This window comes from Apium graveolens, chromosome 7, assembly GCF_009905375.1.
Source record: "Apium graveolens cultivar Ventura chromosome 7, ASM990537v1, whole genome shotgun sequence".
Classification (NCBI taxonomy): domain Eukaryota; kingdom Viridiplantae; phylum Streptophyta; class Magnoliopsida; order Apiales; family Apiaceae; genus Apium; species Apium graveolens.
The window spans coordinates 240,155,162-240,177,402 of record NC_133653.1 but is presented as its reverse complement, the minus strand read 5'-3'; the positions used below and the strand labels follow the sequence as shown (position 1 = coordinate 240,177,402).

The 22,241-nt window shown below is 31.6% G+C and overlaps 2 protein-coding genes across 7 annotated transcripts; one reads left to right on the top strand and one right to left on the bottom strand.

Moving 5' to 3' along the window:
• Positions 1 to 2,607: 2,607 nt before the first annotated feature.
• On the top strand, positions 2,608 to 13,058 carry LOC141670957 (putative plastid-lipid-associated protein 4, chloroplastic). Of its 6 annotated transcripts, XM_074477015.1 has the most exons (7): positions 2,611 to 3,019; positions 3,083 to 3,196; positions 10,510 to 10,605; positions 11,138 to 11,212; positions 11,592 to 11,659; positions 12,225 to 12,350; positions 12,466 to 13,058. In XM_074477015.1, the coding sequence occupies exons 1-6, from the start codon at positions 2,765 to 2,767 to the stop codon at positions 12,301 to 12,303; spliced, it is 687 nt and encodes a 228-aa protein (XP_074333116.1). In that variant the 5' UTR covers positions 2,611 to 2,764; the 3' UTR covers positions 12,304 to 12,350; positions 12,466 to 13,058. The 6 variants fall into 6 exon arrangements, 5 of the variants coding, with proteins under 5 accessions (XP_074333118.1, XP_074333117.1, XP_074333119.1 ...); XR_012554856.1 differs by lacking the exon at positions 11,592 to 11,659 and having other exon boundaries at positions 2,610 to 3,019; positions 12,466 to 12,519; XM_074477014.1 differs by having other exon boundaries at positions 2,613 to 3,019; positions 12,225 to 12,975.
• Positions 13,059 to 14,264: 1,206 nt separating this feature from the next.
• On the bottom strand, positions 14,265 to 17,414 carry LOC141671734 (histone-binding protein MSI1). The gene is made up of 6 exons (XM_074478061.1): positions 17,014 to 17,414; positions 16,593 to 16,919; positions 15,809 to 15,961; positions 15,065 to 15,189; positions 14,860 to 14,955; positions 14,265 to 14,693 (listed from the first exon to the last, which is right to left on the bottom strand). The coding sequence occupies exons 1-6, from the start codon at positions 17,380 to 17,382 to the stop codon at positions 14,459 to 14,461; spliced, it is 1,305 nt and encodes a 434-aa protein (XP_074334162.1). The 5' UTR covers positions 17,383 to 17,414; the 3' UTR covers positions 14,265 to 14,458.
• Between the last annotated feature and the right edge of the window lie 4,827 nt (positions 17,415 to 22,241).

Here is a 22,241-nt window from a genome sequence, read left to right as displayed (position 1 = left end):
TGTAGAAATTGTTAAAAATAAAGAATATAAAAGTTTAAATATAATACTATGTTGACGAGATTCGAACCATGAACCCATGAGAGCAGTTTAAATATTAATATAATATTTTTTTATTATTACATCCAACGGTTCTATCTATGATGTTTGGATTTTTATGTTTGCATTAGCAAAAATACGGGTTATAAGTGCAAGTCCAACAATGTCTTAGTTGGTTTTTACGGATTACTTTCAACACTCGAATAATTTTTAATAATATATTTTATCTTAAAATTATTAATATATTAATATAGATTTTAAATAGCTGAAAAATAAATTGAAGAACATAATAAGTTATAATAATATATGTTTAATGATAATTTGAGACTTGACTGAAAATAAATAATATAATATAAAATATGTTGTTCACGGTATTCGAATCTTGAACCTGTAGAAATTGTTAAAAATAAAGAATATAAAAATTTAAATATAATACTATGTTGACGAGATTCGAACCATGAACCCATGAGAGCAGTTAAATATTAATATAATATTTTTATTATTATACATCCAACGGTTCTATCTATCTGTCTTTAGATCTAACGGTTATTTTTTACCGTACCAAACAACTGTACCGAATAATCGACCAACAACTACCAAATAGAGGATGTCCTACTTATAATAGTATAGTATAAATATAGATTATAAAATATTCACACCTAGTAATTTAGGATATCATTTTACATTTCAACTTTGACAATAATTCTTATACTCTTTTCTTCTTATTATGTTATTATAAATTTGAAAATATATAAAATAAAGAGAGAGAAAAAAAAAAGTAAAAAGAAGAGAGAGAATAAATTTTTTATTGATAAAAATGATATAAACAATTCTTAGTGGTTCCTTATAGAAAAAGTAGGAAGGTGGTGTATTCGCAATATAAAACACCACTAAGACCCCCTATTAGAGTGCAATTTTAAGTCATGATCCCTATATTTGGACTTAAGAACATATTTAAGTAAACTGTCGGACTTGTATTATGAATATCCCTAAGGAACTCTTTATGAGCTTGTAAAGAAAAATATAAAAAGGATTGAAAAAAATTAGAGCTCTAAGAGCATCTCCAACCGTATCTGTTAGGTATATTTGTCAACGTATCACCTATTTTAGCTATTGTGTTGATTTTAGGTCACTCCAACGTAGCTATCCGGTTTTGATCTTCTATATTTGTTGATCCTCTTCCCGTCCTCTATATTATTCCGCGTCATTTGCAACCTTATTTTTCTTAATTTCCTCAAGCCCTAGATATATGTATCTAACTCTTTTTTCATCAACTAGTTGAAATCATAGATAGTAGATATCTTTTTGTGTTACTATTTTTATTTTTATGTAATGTTAAGTAGGTGTGTATATGTATATATTATATAATATAAAAATATAAAAATTATTTATATATGTTCATCATTATTTTATTATATGTATAGATGCATTATTTATATTTTTATTTAGAACATAATAAATATTATGTAATGTTAAGTATAAAAATGTTATTTTATTGTTAACTAAATTTATAAAAATTCTTATATAAAAGATATATTTTAGTTCATCATATATTTTATTTATATGTAGTAATATTTGTTTTTTCATTTATTTTTAATTATGTTATTATATTTTCAATCAATCTTAATAAATATCTATTTTTATTTTATAAATTTTACTTTAAAATATTGACATAAATATAAAAATGTTCTACCATTAGCATTAAATATATTTTAGTAAATATTATAATTTTATTTTCACTAATATATATTTGAATTTAATAAAAAAAATTGAATATAGCTAATGATTATAGCTATTACCACTGAAGTAAAAGTGTTTAAAGATTCAATAATTTTAGCTAAACTTATTTTAGCTAACAGTTTAGGTTCTACGGTTGGAGATGCTCTAAGAGACTTTTAGAGTCTCTTTAAAAATTGAAGAGATCTCCTCAATTTTAAGAGCCTATAATTAGTTTTTAACTTATTTTTATTAATAAAATATATTTTCCCTCAATTTATTTCACCGCTTAGTGTTTAAATTTATAATATAGTGGGGTTGAAATATGAATAAACTATATATAAAGAGAATGGTGTTCGAGTAGACATAATAACCCATGTAATAGCATACTTTGAGCCTATTTATTTACTATTTTTCTATTATATGCTAATGACTTATGCGCACATAATAATATTAAATTTTATAAATTTAACCGTTTTTAATTAATTTCTATCTATATTTACAAAAAAATAAATCAATTAATATAAGTCAAATTAATAAATTTGAGTGTTACTGTCTATTCATATTGTTTTTAGGACTGAACTAACCACTTACTCCCGAGTTTTAATTAGGAAGGAAAGTAAGCGATATGTGTAAAGTAGTTTCACTTACATTTATATTTGTACTCTCGAGTTTTAAAAGGAGCGAAAATAAATAATAATTAATATAAATTTAACAAATTTTTATTTCAAAACTTTAATTTCAAAATAGGATGAAAGTATCTTGTCTCTTTTAACACTTAATTTCTTCACCCTAGAAAACTCCAAAAATGGGATGGATTACTTTTAACTTCTTATCCCTGAGTTCATTCGCTCTAGAAAGCTCGGAAGCTAGGCCTAAGACTTATTGTTTACAGGAAACCAAAGTATACAAATTATCCGGGGCACCTAAAATAAGTGGTGTTGGGTGTTTGTATAAAGTATAAACATAAAGGGCAGGGAGGCACACAAAATTTGAAAGGACCTGACCGGTAATGGCCTTATCCTGTGTTTCCACAGTAATGTTGGCAACACCGTACCACTATCTGTCATCCCCTTTCCCCGTCTCCACATCTTCTTGTTGTTGTGCGTCTAGAATTGTAAAATCAAAATGGAGAATGAATGTCTCATTTTTCCCAAGTTTGATTAAAAAAGATGCCAATCTTATCAAGCAAGAGCTTCTTGAAGCCATTCATCCACTTGATCGTGGAGCAGAAGCAACCCCTCAAGACCAACAAATAGTTGATCAGGTTTGCTTTGCATTTTCTTTTCTTTAATTAATTAATTTCCATAATTAATTAATTTGCTTGCAGATAACTCGCAAACTTGAAGCAGTGAATCCCACTAAGGCTCCTCTTAAATCTGAGTTACTCAATGGAAAATGGGAACTTTTGTACACAACTTCTGCCTCCATTTTGCAAATCACGGTATGTCTTGTCTTCTACACATAATTGTTCATTTCAGTTTTCCATAATAAAGGCTAAACTAGATATCCCAGCGGTGTCTTTAGAGACTCTAAAATATTGGGATCTTTTTCATCTCAAGTTGCCTGTCTACGTATTCAGCTGAGGGACTTCAATTTTATAGATGACTCATCAAATGGAAGTTTGATTGCTCTTTTACAACCCTCAGTCGTATACTTGTATATTTAATTTGTTCCCAGTTTTAGGCTTCACTCCTGTGCTTATTTCTTGAACATCAGTGCCCGCACCCCAGTGGACCTGCATTGTTGAGTTGTTTTATTCCACTGGACACAAGATATATTCTTCATTGCTTCTGCCATAATGTATATTTTAACATTAGTTTCTTGCAACCTGATGATTCTGCTTATGAAAATAATAACAAGTAACTTGTATGTACTCTTTCATCATTGCTCTGAACTCCACATAATTCAAATCCACTTCCTGTAATTGTTTTCGACCACTGCTGTATATTTTCTGCAGCGTTAATTATTTTATGAAAGCAGCATATTTTTCAGTGCTAGTTGCTGCTCCTCTCCTTTCTGTTATTTCCTTTCCTTTCTGCTTAGTTTCCACTTCTTTTTCATGATGCCTTTCAATGCATCACTTTAGCCGTTTGCACCCCTTTGTGTCTTCTATATTTAAACCTGCTGATGTTGTTTCATGTATATTTTTTCTCCACATACTTCTTTCCTTGTTATGTGTGACCATTTCTTCTCTTTATTTTTTAAGCGCTGCTTCTGCTACTCATTTTTCTGGCTATGTGAGTGTCAAGCCGATCAATGATCACATGAGTTGCAAATCCAGTGCAGATTATATTTTCCTAATATTCTATGTTCTGATTCTTCAAACTCTTTTCTATAAAAATTTTATTGCCTCCATCCACGCTTTGTATGACATATCTGTGTACAAGTTGTTACATTGAAGGACTTGTAATGAAGATTGGTCCTCTCATTTTGCCTGTCCAGTACGTACAAGTTAGATATTGCATCTGCCATAAGTTCTTTCTTTTTCTCTGCTAACTTGGTCCTTTTCTCCCCAATTGTTGATATTTTGGTACTTCGAATTCTGATGTTACTTTTTTCATCTTACAAGTTGCGCTTTCTTTCTTTTCTTAGTTTGACCTTAGGTTTTTGTTACTTTGTTGACCTTTGCGCTGCTTTTAATATCAAGGCACGTGTAATCTGGTCGACGAATGATAACAACAAGATTTATGAAGTACCTTTTCATTCCACCAAATTCCTCGACCACTGTTTTTATACTCTGCAACAGGATTCAAATAAGCTCAGATAGGCCAATGCTCGTTTTAATGCACAATTTCCATTGTAACTCAGGTCATTTCAGGGCATAAAAGACCCCACATTTGAGAATGGAAGATCAGGGTTTTAGATTCCTGTAAATTTGTCGAACAAACAAACTTCAGTGAGGTTCGCTTCCCTAAAGATTCGGATGCTCAGAAGCTTGCGATCTTCCTTAGACTTTAGCTGTTTGCTTGTGGTCTTTAGTTTGTGCGGTCTGATTAGACTGAGACTTACCCTTTCTGCCCTCGATTTTATTTTGACGGCGTCTAGTCATCAAACCGCACAGACTGCGAAAACCACATGCACCACACTGCATTGCACCACAAAATGTGTGTTTTTATCTTCAATTATTTTAAATATATATAATCAGCTATTGAGTTCTATTTCAGTTAACTATTTTTTATTGGGATTTACAATTGTATTTTCTATTTCTATTATTGCATTATTAATTTTACACATTGAATAGTTAGTTAGAAGATTGTGGACATAATTGTAATATTTATTTGCTAAATAATTTAATATGTCATTGATTTGAACAAAAAGAAACAAGAATACCATTTTCCTATTGAGGGGGTTATATAAATAATGTTTTGGTTAACCCCCATCACACATGCGTATTGCTTTTCTCACAATACCAAACTAATATTGCGCCTCCTTTGCGTAATCAGTTTTGTTAGAATGAAAAATCAAATTTTTGTATGTTACCCAAACTTTGATTGTATATTCACTTTTAGGGGAAAAAGTTAATATATGCGTAGTAGCTGGTAGTAGCTGGTTTCTTGAATGTTACCCCAATTATTGGTAAGTATTACGTATTACCCTTGTTCTGAAATGCGTTAACAATCCGTTATTTTCAACAATCAGTCGCGCTTAGAAACTCAGTATATATATCCTTCAGCCTTAATGTTTCAGCTTTAATAATACTAGTTTTTATAAAATTAGTTTAAAAATTGCACGAGTTCTTTTTAATATATTATAACTTTTTATGTTATTATTTTTATTTTTTAAAAGTTATTTTGTTTTAATTTAATATAAATTCAAACCCATGTCAATTTGCTTCCAAAATAAATTTTGTATAAATAATTTATATTTGTTAAAATTGTATTAGCAGATTATAATGTTACAATTATATTATTAATGATAATAATAGTTGTTTAATAAATGACATCTATTGTTTATAATTAATATTATAAAATCTTTGTTTAAATATGTTGTTGACGGAATTCGAAACTTGAGCTTCCATTATAGTAGATAGATTTAGAATATTCTGTAACATTAGATTTAACCATTCTCATCTATTCCATATAAATCTAACTATCATTATTCCTTTTATGGTTAAACCATGCTGAACCAAACTAATGCAAAAAAATCTTTGTTTACTTATTAGTGTTTAGTAGATATGATTGATAAACAAACATATATATATATATTATACTCTATATTATATGAGAAAAGTTTTGCGGAGAACACCATTTGATCGGAGACCATATATGTTCTTCCGCAATCAAAACATTACAAAACTTATTAATTGTAAAATATGTTATATATGTATATATATAGTAAAGTTGTATGGAGTCCACCTTTTTATTGGAGTCCTCAGATTTCATTTATGTTCTGCAAATAAAATATTTTATAAAACGTGTTATCGTGCAAAATATGTTTCACAGATATCATCACTTCAATAAAATCATGCAAATCTCATACATTTACCAGTATAATTATAACATCCAAGCCCACAATCGAATGCATACCAGGACCCAACAACCTACCATAGGTCAGTACGAAAAAGCTAGCGATTTGTTATACATTGGATGTTCACATGTATCTTCAAAGGCCCCAAATACTCTTATTCTTATCGATGTGGGATGTTACAAACACCCCCTCTTATAGGTTAGACGTCCTCGTTGATCTAACAAACACACATACGGAACCGGGGCAATGCCTCAACACTTTCGGCCGGGATGAGCTCTGATATCATTTATTACATCCAAGCCCACAACTGAATGCATACCAGGACCCAACGACCCACCGTAGGTCAGTCCGAAAAAGCTAGCGATTTGGTATATATTGGTTGTTTACTTGTATCTATAAAGGTCCCAAATACTCGTATTTTTATCGATGTGGGATGTTATGATAATATTTATGTTCTGCAACTAAACATGTAACACTGCAAAATGAACATTTATGTTCTACAAACTAAACATGTTTTGTAGAATAATATATTTTGCAATCTTCTACTTGTAAAATGTATGCAATCTACAAGATTTTCAATAAAATAGTGATGTTTGTAGAATATCATTCGAAAAATAATATGTTTTGCAATATTCTAAGCTATATTTTACTTGCGGAACATATATGGACTTCAAGGAGTCAAATGAAATTGTGGACTCTATAGAACTTAACACACACACACGCAAACATATATATATATATATTTCATTGAAAATGTTGAAAATCATTTATGTTCAACAAGCAAATCATGCATGTAAACCGAACATGTTTAGTAATACGTTTTGATTGTTATACATACTCAATATATATAATTTTCACGACTTTCAATAAAATAATGATCTTTGTCATGATTCGTAAAAAAATACATTTTGCAATGTTTGTATGCAATATTTTAATTGCAGAACATATGTTGTCTCCAGGTCTATGATGAAATAGTCGTCACCATAAACCTTTATGTATATATGGTTTCGCTCCAATGAGAATGATAACCGTAAGAACATGTGATTTTGTGAAATTGAGAAATTTTGAATTTGGTAGACCAATCATTTGGTGCTAATCAAATTTTTTTTTTGCCACAAAATAAGCTTCATTAAATCATAAAATCGCGTCTTAATACATTAAGAAATTCTGATTGAGCTACTTTGTTCGCAGATCGTTTCACAAACTTTAAAGATACAAACTTATCTTTTAAACATTCCAAGCCCCCCTTACACTATTTGTCACCCTACCAAAATAGGATAGCATACCGTTGAGTTTTGTATAGCTTGTATTGCCCGGAGACTGTCCGACTCAATGTCGACATTTGGTCATTCCTTCTTCTTAATCCAAGCTAAGAGCTTTTCTAATTCCAATAGCTTCTCCTATCTCAAATGGTCCTAGAGAACCATGATCACACTAAGACATTGTTTTGATCAGTGCACCTCTATGATTACGAGCTACTACTGCAAAATCGAAGTAATGGGAAGTCTCAAACAAAGGGGCATCAATGTTTACCTTAATTATATTAACTCCTGGGATGCTCCAATGATCTTAACCATCATCGACATCGTGATTCAAATAGCCAAGAGAGGGCTCAAAAGATCTATCCTGAGCACTTGTCCATTGATTAAGGATAGATTTCTTTGATGCTACAACCTCTGAAACTTCTGCACTTCTTTGGTTCCACACAAACTAGTTCTTGCACTTCCACAACGACCAACACATTACAACCTTTAAATTGAGTTTAGTCTCTTTGTAGCTTTTAAAAACTAACTTCATCCACTCCAAGAATGTACTCTCCAAGAATATACTGCAATTATTCTGTAAAACTGTACCTACTAGTCTGTTCCAACATGCTTTTGCAAAAGCATAGTTTGTGAGAACATGTACTACTGTTTCCACTTCACTATTAGTGCAAATAAACAGAGCTGTTCGTGAAAACTCGAGATCGGCTCGTTTAAGTGTTTAAGTAAACTCGACTCGGTTTGTTTCGTTAAACGAGTTGATATTGAACATGAAAATGTGCTCGGATAAGCAAACGAGCCGAGCTGAGCTTTTTGTCTATTCGGCTCAGACTTGACTCGTTTAGGTCGGACTCGGTTCGAATTCGGCTAACGTGACTCAGCTCGGATAAAGTTTTTAAATATATTACAAATAATAAATTATTACTCATTACTAAAATATTTATATCAGTACATTTTTCTCGTTTTTAATAATTTGATTATTTTTGAATTTTTTTTATATTTCTAAATTAAACAAATAGTTTTTTCGTAAGTAAACTATAAAACATCGTACATTCTCATAAACACTATTGAATAACTTGTATTTTACAAAAATCAAATTTAAGTAAACATCAAAATATAAGAAAATTTCAATATTGACAGTTTAAAAAGTAATGTATCTTACCTAAAGTTATTAATCTCTCAATTATTAAAAATATAATTGGTTATTTTATTAAAACTCGACTTGAAGAATAAAATGATATAGAATAATAAACAAGTGTAGACTGTGAGTGTCTATATCATTATACGATAACGAATAGTATTTGATCTCGATATAATTTTAAAACTATAAAACTTCGAAAAAATATTTAAAATTATAAATTTTTCTTTAAGGTTGGTCGAAAAAAATATATATGACAGCTCGACTCACCTTGAGTTCGGCGAGCAAACTCGTGTTCGGCTCGGGTTCGGCTCGTTTATAAACGAGCCGAGTTTGAACATCACTTTCAGCTCGGTTATCAAACTTGGCTCGGATCGGCTCTTTTAAAAAAAAATATAACTCGGCTCGGTTTGGACAAAGCTCAGCTTTGTTCGTTTGCAGCTCTAACTATTACACATGGGACATACCTCATTAATATTAACTTTTTTATTTTCAAGAGATCTTTTGTTGGCAAGCAACCTGTTATAGCACTCCACAAAAAATGTTTCACTTTGGATGGGACTTTCAGACTCCACAATTTGCGCCAAAAGCCTGAGTTGTCACTCATTTGATTGTCCCCGTTCAATCTTCGTAGAAGATGATATCCACTCTTGACAATATACAATGCCGAGTTTCTTTCCTCCAATACCAGGAATCTGCATTGCTGTTCTACAGAGGGATGGATAGAATTATGTTTCTATGGCGATCTTCAAATATGTCATTAATCAAATCTTCGTCCCATTGAACTTGGCCCATTATCATCAGCACGGAAACCATTTTTCCTTGTAAGGCTTCACTGTTTCGTTCGGACATATGGGTCTGCCTCATTATTAAGCCAAGGATCTGCTAGCACACTCACAGATTTACCACTCCCAACCCTTGTAGCTAGTCCTTGCCGTAGTAACAGCTGTGTTTGTATGACACTTGTCCAAATATAGCTTGTATTGTTCCCGGTTTTAGCAGATAAAAACGTATCATTGGGATAGTACCGACATTTATAAATTTTACCAACCAAGCCATCTGGGGTATTGAATCAACGTCCAGGCCTGCTTTCCTAAAAGGGCTATATTAAAATCATGTAGGCTAAGAAACCCAAGCCCACCATTAGTTTTCCTTCTGCTTATACGATCCCAACTCATCCAATGAATCCCTTTATCTTTTTTACTTCAAGATTTCCGCCAAAATTTGCACATTATTTTCTCCAAATCTTTGCATAAATTAATTGGTAGCAAGAATAAGTTCATAGCATAATTAGGTAACGACTGAACAACAGCTTTTAACAAGATTTCCTTACCGCCCTTAGATTATAACTTTTTGTCCCATCCTTGGATTCTGCTCAGAATACGATCTTTCGAATAACCCGGAACTGCTGATTTTTTGCATCACAACATGTTTGGCAGGCCAAGATACTGAGTATTAGCATCTGCCTCATGAATAAGTTCACAATCTTTTCTTAAAATGATATATATAGTTGTACATAGCAAAACGGAAATGAAAGGGAAAATATGGAGCAATAAAAATAGGTAAAATGGTAGAGCGAGGAAAACTTTTTGACCAGTATTTGTGTGTTTGAATGTTGTCTGGAATATGAAGATAAAACTTAAGAATCTCTGTTCATCTTCTCAGCTAGAAGATTGTTTTCCCAAGACCACGCCCGGACAATTTCTTTAAGATTTCAGTTTTTTACTCCTATTTTCCAGAAAGCAAACGACACTTTGGTTCTTTTGTTCCTTAAACTTTAAGTTTTGTTTTAGCTGTTTCATTGATTGTGAATCAATATGATATGGTTTTGTCAGTTCTGAACTTTTACATGTTTGCTGATTAATAAAATAAAACTGCTGTTGACAGAGACCCAAAATTTTGAGATCAAAGGTAAACTACCAAGCTATCAATGCTGATATACTTAGGGCTCAAAATATGGAATCATGGCCATTTTTCAATCAGGTAAAATAAAAAATGTTAACAGTTTTTTAATGAATATTTATCACCACAAGGATGTGCTTGGATTTTTTATGATAAAACTCCGTCCCATTGAGTTCTATACGAATTAAATGGGCACGAAGGTTGAGAAAAAGTGTGATTTATTGATAAAAAGTAAAAAAAAAGTTGGTAAAATGGTGGGACCAATTAATATTTAATGTATAAAGTAGGTGTGCTGGAGGAAAGTAGTGGGTGTAATTAATTTTTATATTTTAAAATTTTCCTATTTTTGGTAATTTTTCAAATGCTGGAGGAAAGTAGTGGGTGTAATTAATTTTTATATTTTAAAATTTTACTATTTTTGGTAACTTTTCAAATGTATAGAATTGAATAGGATATCCAAAAAAGGAAAACGTATAGAAATGAATGGGACAGAGGGAGTAAACAGTTAACTTTTATATGTGTGACAGTGCTTGACCTAATATCAAAGACGTTACAATTTTTACTGTCATGATTTTCTGTACTAACATCTTTTTCTCACATCATTATGCTCAAGGTAACTGCAGATCTAACACCTGTGAATGCAAAAAAGGTGGCCGTGAAATTTGATTTCTTTAAAATTGGTGGTCTAGTAAGTATTCTTGTTGAAGGTCCTGTTCAATTTTCATACTTATACTAATGATAAACGGTCCAAATGTTGTTGGAGCTGATAAATGGAAATATTATCTAGATAATAACATGTACATTACTGACACAAGTCAGCTCTGATAATAACATATAGAGTACTGAGGTAAGTCTTAAATATAGTTTATCATTGACTTATGGTAATAACAACCTACAAGGACCCAACCCATTATTAGAAAATAGAGACTAAGATATCATCCAATTGACAGATTCCCCAGGAGAAACAATCCCCAACATCTGTTGTCCTTTCCTTTCTGCATATTTTTGGTTTTAAATAATAGTATATGCTAGTTCAAAAATCATGATTGCTGTTACTATATTTACAGATACCCGTTAAAGCTCCTGATAGAGCCGTAGGGGCATTGGAGATAACTTATTTGGATGAGGACTTAAGGTGACCAATATTCTACTCCGCGTCAGTGTGTCTGTGCGACCAATATCCTATACTGCGCCTGTGTGTCCATGTGTGCGTGATCATATTTTGCGCTGCATCTTATGTTTCAGAAGACGAAGACGAATTAACATTGTTGCAATACTTGATAACTTTAGATATATGTGTGTTTCCATTTCTAATCCAATATGTTTGAGAGTTTAATATAAGAGTAATTCTATAGGTCCCAAAAAAAAATCCCAAAACTTTCCCAAAAGATGAGGTTTCAATTTATTATTAGTTGTTTTGTCATAAATGTAATGGACCCCGCGTGTGTTAATATGAATCTCACTACTTAAAACATGTCATATGTTATATTTCGCATTTTTTTGGTAGCTCTAACATTTCTCTTAATATAATATTGATTCATTTGAAACAAAAGTAAAAATGCATTAGTAGTTAGTTCTTTTTTCCCAAGGTCATGAGCTATCCACTATGACAAGTCATACAAATTTTCGTCCTTTACTTTTGTGTGTATGTAACATGAAGGAAGCTACCAGTTTATTTAACTTCGGTGTTTGATTTACAGAGTATCAAGAGGTGACAAAGGTAATTTGTTCATCTTGAAGATGGTTGATCCCTCCTACAGAGTTCCTGCTAGTGGATGAAGATCAGATTATTTTTCTGTGCTATGTACACAACTTGTATATCGTCTGTAAGTCTATAATTAAAATCCAACACCTGTATGCAGCTGCAAAAATATTTTGGTAATTTTGTTATGGAGTGGTGCTAGACTGCTAGATACCCTAATTTTTTTTTCTTTTAATTAGTGAATTGAAATGTACAAGAGGATTCACATTTAGAAGGGCCCAGTAGTTATTACATTAAGGCAGTGTTACAGAAATCGCCGATTTCGGCGATTTATCGGCCGAAATATCGGAAATTTGTCAACTGCCGATCTTACAAGCCAAAATCAGTGTACTAATCGTTTTCTGCATATCGGGTCAAAATTCGGTAGAAATCGGTCAACATCTGAGTTGCGAAGAAAAGGTCGGAGATATTACGAAGTTACGCTTTTCCGGCAGAAGCTTAAGTTTGTTAACTGGACTTCCGTTATACAAGTGAAGAAAATGATGAACATATACAAATGGAAGAAACATGAAAGAAGGAGAGAAGACGATAATAAATACTTAAGAAAGAGAGAGAAGGGGTGGATGTATAAGAAGGTAGATAGATGATGATGAACGATGGGGATGATGGGACTGAACAACCCAAATTCCTTGTTCTTTTATGTTTATTTACTTATAATGCTATGCATTTTTAATATTTTTTTTTTCATATTTTCAGTTTTGAGTTAGCAATTTTTGATTTATTTCAATATTTTTACACACGGATATTGATATTTATAATATAAAAATAATTATATATATTTGTATATAAATAATATTGGTCTAATATGATAAATATTATAAATTTTAATATTAAATTACATCCGATTTATTTCCGATTTATCATTCCGATAAATCACTGATTTCCGATAAATCGCAAATCGATAGTTCAACCGATTTGGTCCGATTTCGGATTTCTATAACACTGCATTATGGTAAGAATGTTAACAAATGCAAATATCAGGAGAGGGAAATTACGGAGTTTGTAATATCCAGCATTTTCAGAGGTTATTATTATTATTTAAATATTTAATATAATTTTTTCAAATATAGAAGGAATGAAATTATGAATATTTTATTTCTTTGTGATGAGTTGTGACTTCAAATGATTGAATGTGCTAATTGATATATTTATGTATTGTTATTTTAAAAGTATTAATTAATTTTACTATTTTTAAAAAATTTAAATAAAAGACGTTCGTTTTATCGAAATTGGTAAATTAAGTTCATTTCAAAATTTTTGAGATTGAGTGGATATTTTATTATCACGTCAAAAATTATATTTGATATTTTATCCAAATTCACGAGTTGTGAAAATATTTAAAAATAAAATTTTGCTACTGTTTTATTACGTGTTAAATTAAATATTATGTGTGATGTTAATTCAAAGTGTTTGTCATAAAATCTTATTCGATTAAAATTATTTGTGATCCGTAAAGGGTAATTTTCCAATAATTGTTGTGTTTAAAATGCATTTAGAAAAATTATACGTTATTTGGACGTGCGTCAAATAGCGTTTGTGATGTGTTACGTGTTTTATATCGTTCTGAATGAGTCAGTACATTTTATAATTATTTTCGGAATTTATTAATAATTTAAAATATATTTCGGTTTATTAAAAATTATCGGACCGGTATCCTAACGGGATGTCAAAACCCAGAAAATTCATGTTTTGATTTTTATAAAATCAAACATCATTCAAACATTCGATGTTTTTGGCATTTTTTGAATTTTCATAATTTTTTGGGAAATTTTGGCATAATTTTTATAATTATTTGAGAATATTATTTTAAAAATCATTCCCCTTTAACCATTAATTTTGGGCTAATTATTTTAATTAAATTATATAATTAGTCCCCAAATAATTTTAGGAATATTATTTGTTAAATACTTTGATATAAATAGTTGAAAATTTTATTTTTATTATTCATAATTTCCACCATCCTCATTAGATCAGAAAATTAACAGCGCAACTTGCAAATTCACTACTTTGATAATATCATATTTATGCTGCCAAGTACTGCACTGGTACAACATAGCAAATTTAATACATGCAAATAACTATTGTTAGACAACTAAGACAAGGTAAACACCACAATTCAGGGCTAATATCTTATATTAATGGGTTTTACAAAGCTATCTAAATGGGTACAACTTATCCAGCAGAGGCTTTTGCCAAATCATCACCAGGTAGATCATCTTCGTCATGGTAGATGTTCTCCGCCATCTGCCATATTTGAAGTATGTTATCTTCAGCAACACTTGCAATCACCCAAGGTTCACAAGGGTTCCACGAAAAATCTGAAATCTTGCTTGTGTGACCACCATGTATGAACAGCAGCTCGGGAGGGCCATCTTCAGAATCCTCAGGTGTTTGCTGTTCATCAATTCTGTAGAGATACAGAACAAAATATTAATCAAATAAACACTGTATCTGTAGCACCTGAGAACTAGAACCATCATTGCATCAATCAATATGTATCGTCTTTCGTATGTTAAAATTATAGGGATCTGAATAAATCAAACTATTCAATACAAAAATAGTCGCACGAGTACCTGCTAAGATCCCACACCATCAGTCTCCTACCCAGACAACAAGAAGCTAATATTGTTTCATTCTTTGGACTCCACCCAACTTGGAAAACCTCCTCTCTGTTGTCAATTTAAGTAAGATTAATACAGAATATGCATTGTATTTTTCAGAAGTTGGCACATGTATTACATAATGGTGATCGTAAAACAAGTAATGAAGGCCACTTACTTGTGAGAATCAAAGGTATGAAGAGCATTAGAGAGCTTGCGAAGATCAAACAGCTTGACTGTCTTATCGGTCGAGCCCGTGGCCAGAACCCATTCATTGAAAGGGTTAAATGCTAAGCAATTAACCTACAACAAAAACATTTTATATTCCTTCAACCAGAGACAACATTACATGATGATTCTTTATACGCCAGCAAATAAGTTTACAAGGAAGGCAGCAAACCTGACTTCAGACTATATCACAACTTTAACATATATAACATGATGATTCTTTATAGGACAGCATACATTAACAGATGTCCTGTGGAAATAAAATCAGAAAGACCTACAGCCCCACACACCAGTTTACATCACTGGCATCCAACTTGTTGAGGATGAGTCCAAGATAATTCTAATGCAAGGAATGTGCGCTCCAAAAAAGCTAAAAGAACAGAAGCATGAAGAAGAGCATATAATATGGACTCTGCATTGACTTCAAAACAGACAGATTTTTTGAACAGGATTACCATCTTATAATTCTCAGGGGCTAATAAACATTGTCATTATTCAAATGAGTTCTGTTAAGGACTGCGTTCATAATTCAACAACATACAAGTAAGAAAACATAACTATAATTACTCAGATGACAATATCCATAATTATTTAACATAAAAAAGAATACCAACATTTATCCAAACTTACATACATTTAGTCCCAAACATATGCAAAAAAAACATGTTGAATTGATAACAGTTGGAATACGAACCTCACTTTGATGAGCAACTACTGACTGAATAGGCTTCGTCACTGATGGAGTTCGGAGATCCCATAAATGCAGATACTGATCATCCCCAACGGACCCAAATAAATATTCATGCCTCAGATGCCATGATACATCTTCTACAACTCCTTCATGTATCTATTTTGAGAAAACATCATGGAATGAAAAAAATTCTCACACAAGGGCGATAACTAATCACAATTGATGTAGTAATGGTTAACCAATAATAAAACAAGTATACCTGAAATCCTGGCAATTACATCGCGAACTAGAGGGAAGAAACCAAGCATTGTTATCAAAAACATAAAAAAAAAACGACGATTAATCAAGAAGCGATGCAAAGCATGACACTACCGCCTTGCATAGACGAGGCAAGTTGATTTTAGCAAGGCGATTTCCTTAACTCCATTAAGCGATATCTCAAGGCAATTGAATAATCGCGCTTTTCTAATTATAAATTATTTTGCACTCATGGCATATCCCATCAATTCATTAATAAAACAATGACTTATCCCTCAAAATAATATAAAGGGGTGACGGAAAAACAATATGTTCAATCTATATATTTCCTCTTCCCTCCTCAGCCCCTCGAACTGGCCTAGAAAATGCATTTAGCATCACAATATTCAGCCTACACTTTAATATCTTCAATATGAAGTTTGGTTAATTGTATGTTGATTGCCTTTACCATAAGTGATTAATATACTCATAACGTGTTTCTAAAATTGTGTACATGTGATATCACTGAAAAAGGGGCAGTAAGAGGTACCTTAAAAATTTGCATGGCATCGAGAGCCTTATTTTTGGGAGTAGCATTGACATCCCAGAGGCATATCTGAGCATCATCAGAACCACTTAATAAATGGCCGTGTTTGAATTGACTCCAGGACAAGCCATAGCCTTCAGTGTTGTGGCCGCGTAACCTCAAATCTGGATTACAAGAAGCATCAAGAGGAGGCTTGGAAGGATGTTTGCTATAATCAAACAAGTAGACTTCAGCATTAACAGTCTTGGTGGCAATAATGAAGGGATTCTGGGGCATATAGCGGGCACGGTTAACCTCTCCGTCGTGATGAATTTGTTGAACAATTTGGACCTGAGGGGGGGGGATGGGCATTAGGTAGGGTATATAAAGAGGGAGGAATGTACATTATTAAAATTAGAATAAAAATGAAAATATAATCTGTTACCTTGGCATTGGCAGCACCAAAACCACCAGTAGCAGAGCGGTCATCATCATATTGACGGGCGTCATTTTCGGAATCTTGAAGAGGAAGTTGAAGATGAGCGAGAAGAAGATAATTAGGTTCATCGTCAGAAGTATGAGTACCGAGAATCAATTTCTGAAGAGAGTAATCATGACCGGGTTGTTCAAGACGATCAGGAAGCCATTCAACAGTAAGAGAAGGCCATTCAAGAGCATGAGTAATAACAAGATCGTAAAGAAAAGGAGTGTTCTTTTTCCATATCTTGTATTCTTCGTTAATCAATCTCTCCTCTATTTCCACACTTCCACTTTCCTCCTCCTCTCCTCCTCCTCCTCCTCTTCCCATCATCATATTCTAGATAGATAGATCCCCAATTCAACTCCTCCCAAGGGTTTTTGTGGGTTTAGAAACAGCCTTTTGGGTTGGGCCTTGGCCCCCGACCCAACACTTGAGAATATAATTACTTATTACTTATAAATATAAACTATGAATTATCTCTAATTTCTTTTTAATAAATTAATATCAATATTATAAACACGAAGAAACCCCGTAATTAATTAATCCCGTCATATCAATAAAATCCAAGTAATTACATTTAATTTGTTTTTAATATTATTTTAACCTAGGTTAAATATAATCTTGTTTTAACCCGGATAAGTATATTATATTGTTTTGTTTTATTCCGATATCATTATATCAACAAGGGCTGTACAGCTAATCCGGTCAATCGCACAAATCGCTCGCACCGCTTGCAATCGCACCGCTCTTTGCGGATAACCGCAAAATACGGATTGAATGCAAATTGAAAATACATATCCGTGAATTGACTGCAGATTTAATTTTGAAATAATCGCAAAATTCGAATCGCAACCGCAAATCGCTACATATATATAATATAATATATTATATATCATAAAATGCAGAAACAACCATTTCGAAAAATTAAAAGATAAAAGAGTTTGGGGTTTTAGAATGTTGAATTTTATGTTTTATAATTTAATTTTACAAATTTCTAAGATTTGATAAGTTTAATTATAATGAACTATTTTTATTTATCATTTATCGTACAAGTTGATGGTTGAACCGCAAGTCAATCCGCATCAACCGCAACCACGCGGTTGAAAAAATCACGATTAACCGCAACCACAAATGCGACTGAGGTTGGAGATTTAAGAAAACCGTTATATGTGATTTGGTGCGATTTTGACCTCTCAACCGCATCAAACCGAACCGCGTACACCGCTAATATCAACCAACGAATTATCTTTAAATTTTAATTTTATTTTAGACCGGTCCGGTAATACGATTTTTTGGCACGGGTGAATAATATATATTAGTTTATTTTTTCCTGATGTCATTATACAAATTAAATTCTATCTGTTTAATTATATTGCGAATATTAATTCAATGAAAGTATTTTATCTTACATAATTATAGACTTGGACAAAATATAGGTGACTTGGCAGACTGTAATATCCAGGAAATACCGTGTAATTACTTTTATCAATAAATAGTTATTATGTGATTTTTAAGTAAATTTTGGCAAATTATTTGGTAATTGGAATTTATGTTTCAATGTTTATATGTGATAAAATTTGAGTATTTTAATTTTTATATGTCCAAAATAAAGTAGATAATTTTGATATTTTTCTGGTAATTTTTAGATTGTTCTATGACTCTATAAAGATTTATGGATTAATAATTATTTTTTGAGTAAATTATAAAACTATTTTTATAAAACCAGAAATCGTCCAACTTCAATTGTTTTTACAACCCGAAAATCTTCGGAAAACTCCTTCCTAACCTAAACTGATCATTCAGAACATTTTCTATGTTTTGACTTTTTCGATCCGGAGTACGGTTTGACTCATACGTGTCTCGGTTTAAAATTTTTGATACGATGGTCATTTTGGTAGATCAATAAAATCCGTATTCTCGAGAGACGGAATATTTTGATTAAGTTAATACATTATATTTTCGTAGGATGTTTTATAAGAAGTCCGGTTTTGATAATTATTCAAATCTGGTATCAGATTGGATCGTTTTTATAGTTACTTAGCGGCTAAGTAATCTATTTTGGGATCCAATATTATCAAACATGTATTAATATTCCATAAGTATAAATAGCCTTTTCTTATTTTTTCTTATACAGATATTCATAAATAAAAAGTTAAATTATATAATTTACAGAGAAAAAACTGGAATATTCGTCGCGTTCTTCAAAATCAAACCTAAAATCGAAGGCGCTATCGCACTCCGATTTGGGCGTGCAAGTAGTCGAATCGAAACTTATGAAAAGCACTTTCATAATTTACAATCAATATCACTGCAGAAATCAAAAGTATCTTTCAATATATTTATTTAAATTCGAATTATATTATGATTAAAATATGAATTTTTAATTTTGATGTTGTTTATGTAATTTGATGATTTTATCTTGTAGATAATTTTATCCTGATCATTTTAGTATATTATATGTTAAATTTGGAGTTCAATAACATATAAAAAATTGTGTTTGATTCTCAGAATTAATAAAATTAAGATTTTAGAACTTTGAATGTTCTTAATTAAATTTGGGTACTTTTGATCTGTTAAATCTGGGTTTGATTGAGTTATACCAGCTTATAGATTGTTTAAAAATGACTCGATTCATGTAAGTGTATGTGATGTTGGATGTCTGGATTGCTTCACCGGGAAATCACCTATTTTCAGTCGGGTTTGCCGGGAATTTGACGGAATCGACGAACGGACTGATGTTTCTCGTAATTCTCCAATCCTGAGTGTTGTGTTGTTGGTGTAGTGTTGATTTGCAGCAAAAACCCGGGCAAACCACGTTATTCTGGCTCCAATCGAACCTAACCGGAAAATCGGTTGTTCGTCGATTTCGGGAGAAAAGTCCGGCGGGTCGACATGTTCTTCGTCGACCCGGTTTTTGACCCGGAAATTACCCGACTTTGATCTGGTTTTTCCCAAATGCCGTTATGAGAAACTGTTATGTTGATTTCTTTTTAATAAAAATCCAAAAATTATTTCTTAAATTCTAAAAAGTGATTTTTAAATTCAAAATCAATTTAGTTAATTATTTTAATTTCATAAAAATATTTTCTTTATTATATTCAAAAAAATCTAAATTTGTTTTAATTATTTATAATTCATTTTAGTTAATTATTTGTGGATTTAATTAATTGATTAATTTAATTAATTAAGTAATTAATTCTATAAATAGTTAAATAAAATGTAATTATTTATAATTAAGCCAAATAATGATTTAAAAGTCATTTTGAGGCTTTAAAAATTATACAAAGGTATTTAAAATTTAATTAATATTATTATTAATTGAATTGTTCTTATTTTATTCATAATTAATCAACCGTTCGTCCGTTTAATACGAAACGAACGCCTTTAGACTTGGAAAAATATTCTGATTCTATTAAAAATATTTTCAAGACCTAAATTCTTTTGTATCAAAAGGTGGTTCGTCTTACGAATCATTTTGAGTCGGTTATTGATCGATAATACTATTTTTGACCCGATTTCAGTTCTAAAAGTTTCAAATTCTACCTTTTGACGATTCGACTTATGTGTTACATGAATTATGTGTTCACGTGTTATATGAATAATATGATTACGTGCTATGTGACCTGCATGTTATATGTTTACAATTTCAATGCCATGATTAGGTATAAACGATCGGGTAGACGTCGAGACGTATTGGTACGTCGATTGAGTTTTGTCTTCATAATTGAAATAGTGTCTTTTATGATAGATACACCTAGTTCAAGGCATTCAAAGCCATACAATGATATTGAAAGTAAAACCTAATTATGTATGGTAATGGACGATTAGATATAGAGTAGATGTGAGCATAGAATAATAATTGAAGGCTAGGAAGCAGATCAATTGAGGCAAGTATTCCTGAACTTTCTTGTGATATATTGCAAGTATTTCTTCCCTATTCTAAGTTCAGAATAGTTAAATATTTTATATTTCGCTGCAATTACTCTTAATTATGCAAGTACCCTTCATTATTGTTCCTTTATTATTGATTGATCTCTTGAGCAAATACCTATTATTCTGGGTTATTTACGAACCCTTAATCGGGATATTTTGAAATCAAAATGATTTGACATCAAAATGTTCTATGGACTGGGTGGTTTACGATGAGGGCCATGGATGGACTGGACCATTTGTTTATGAGGCCAGAATGGGCCTGGGGCCAGAGATGGCTGGACCCTTTAATTACGGAGGCCATAGTGCCTGGGTACATTGTTATGTTTTTGGATCTATACAGATGGGTATAGATCTGCACTATATCTTGACTGATCAGCATGGTATGGGTGCAAATGTTGATTCCAATGTCCAGTCTAATTTATTGTTGATCGCCATTAATGACATTCCTTCTTGAAAAATTTTATGATTACAAAATCGGACAAAAACCCTGTTCAAGAGATGAATTAGTGAATTGCTCATTGCTTTTGATTTATAATTGAGGGCTAATAAAAGCCAATGTTTTATCCGCTCAATTATGTTAAATAAATAAAGATGTTTATAAAATTATTTAAAAATTGTGTCTGAAAAATTTCTTTTGATATTGATACCTGGAAATCAGTTATATTACTTGCTGGGCATTTATGCCTCATTTTGCTTTGTGAATTCTTATTTCTTTCAGTATCAAATGAGGATAAAAGTGAATAGCTCTTAATAGACGGCAAAATTGGAGAGATCCCAGCTGCAAGAGGATGGAGTTGTTAGAATGATTAAGACAAGGGAGTTAATAAAATTGTATTTAGTTCTTATAAATTTTAGAAGGTTACATTTTTGTTTCTTACCATAACTTGTAAACGACCCGGAATTGAGGGGTTATCTGTATATTTATTTTAATATACATGTTTATATTATTTAAAGTTATTTGGTGACATCCAATCCTAACCCCGGATTTGGGAGTGTTACAGTTGGTATTAGAGCCATAGGTTATTGGTCCTCGAAATAAGAATAGGTGGAAGTAAGATAGGAGTAGAAGGCCATATAAGATAGAATAGACCCTAAGTATACTCATTTTGAGTTCGAGTTGAGTGTGAATTAAGATTAGCAGATCCGATATGGATTAGTAAGATAGTACATTGTTAAGAGAAGTGTAAGGTGAATATATTGACGATATAGATATATTGAGTTCCCAGGTCCTATAGTTGCGAAGAGCCGATAGCTCGACA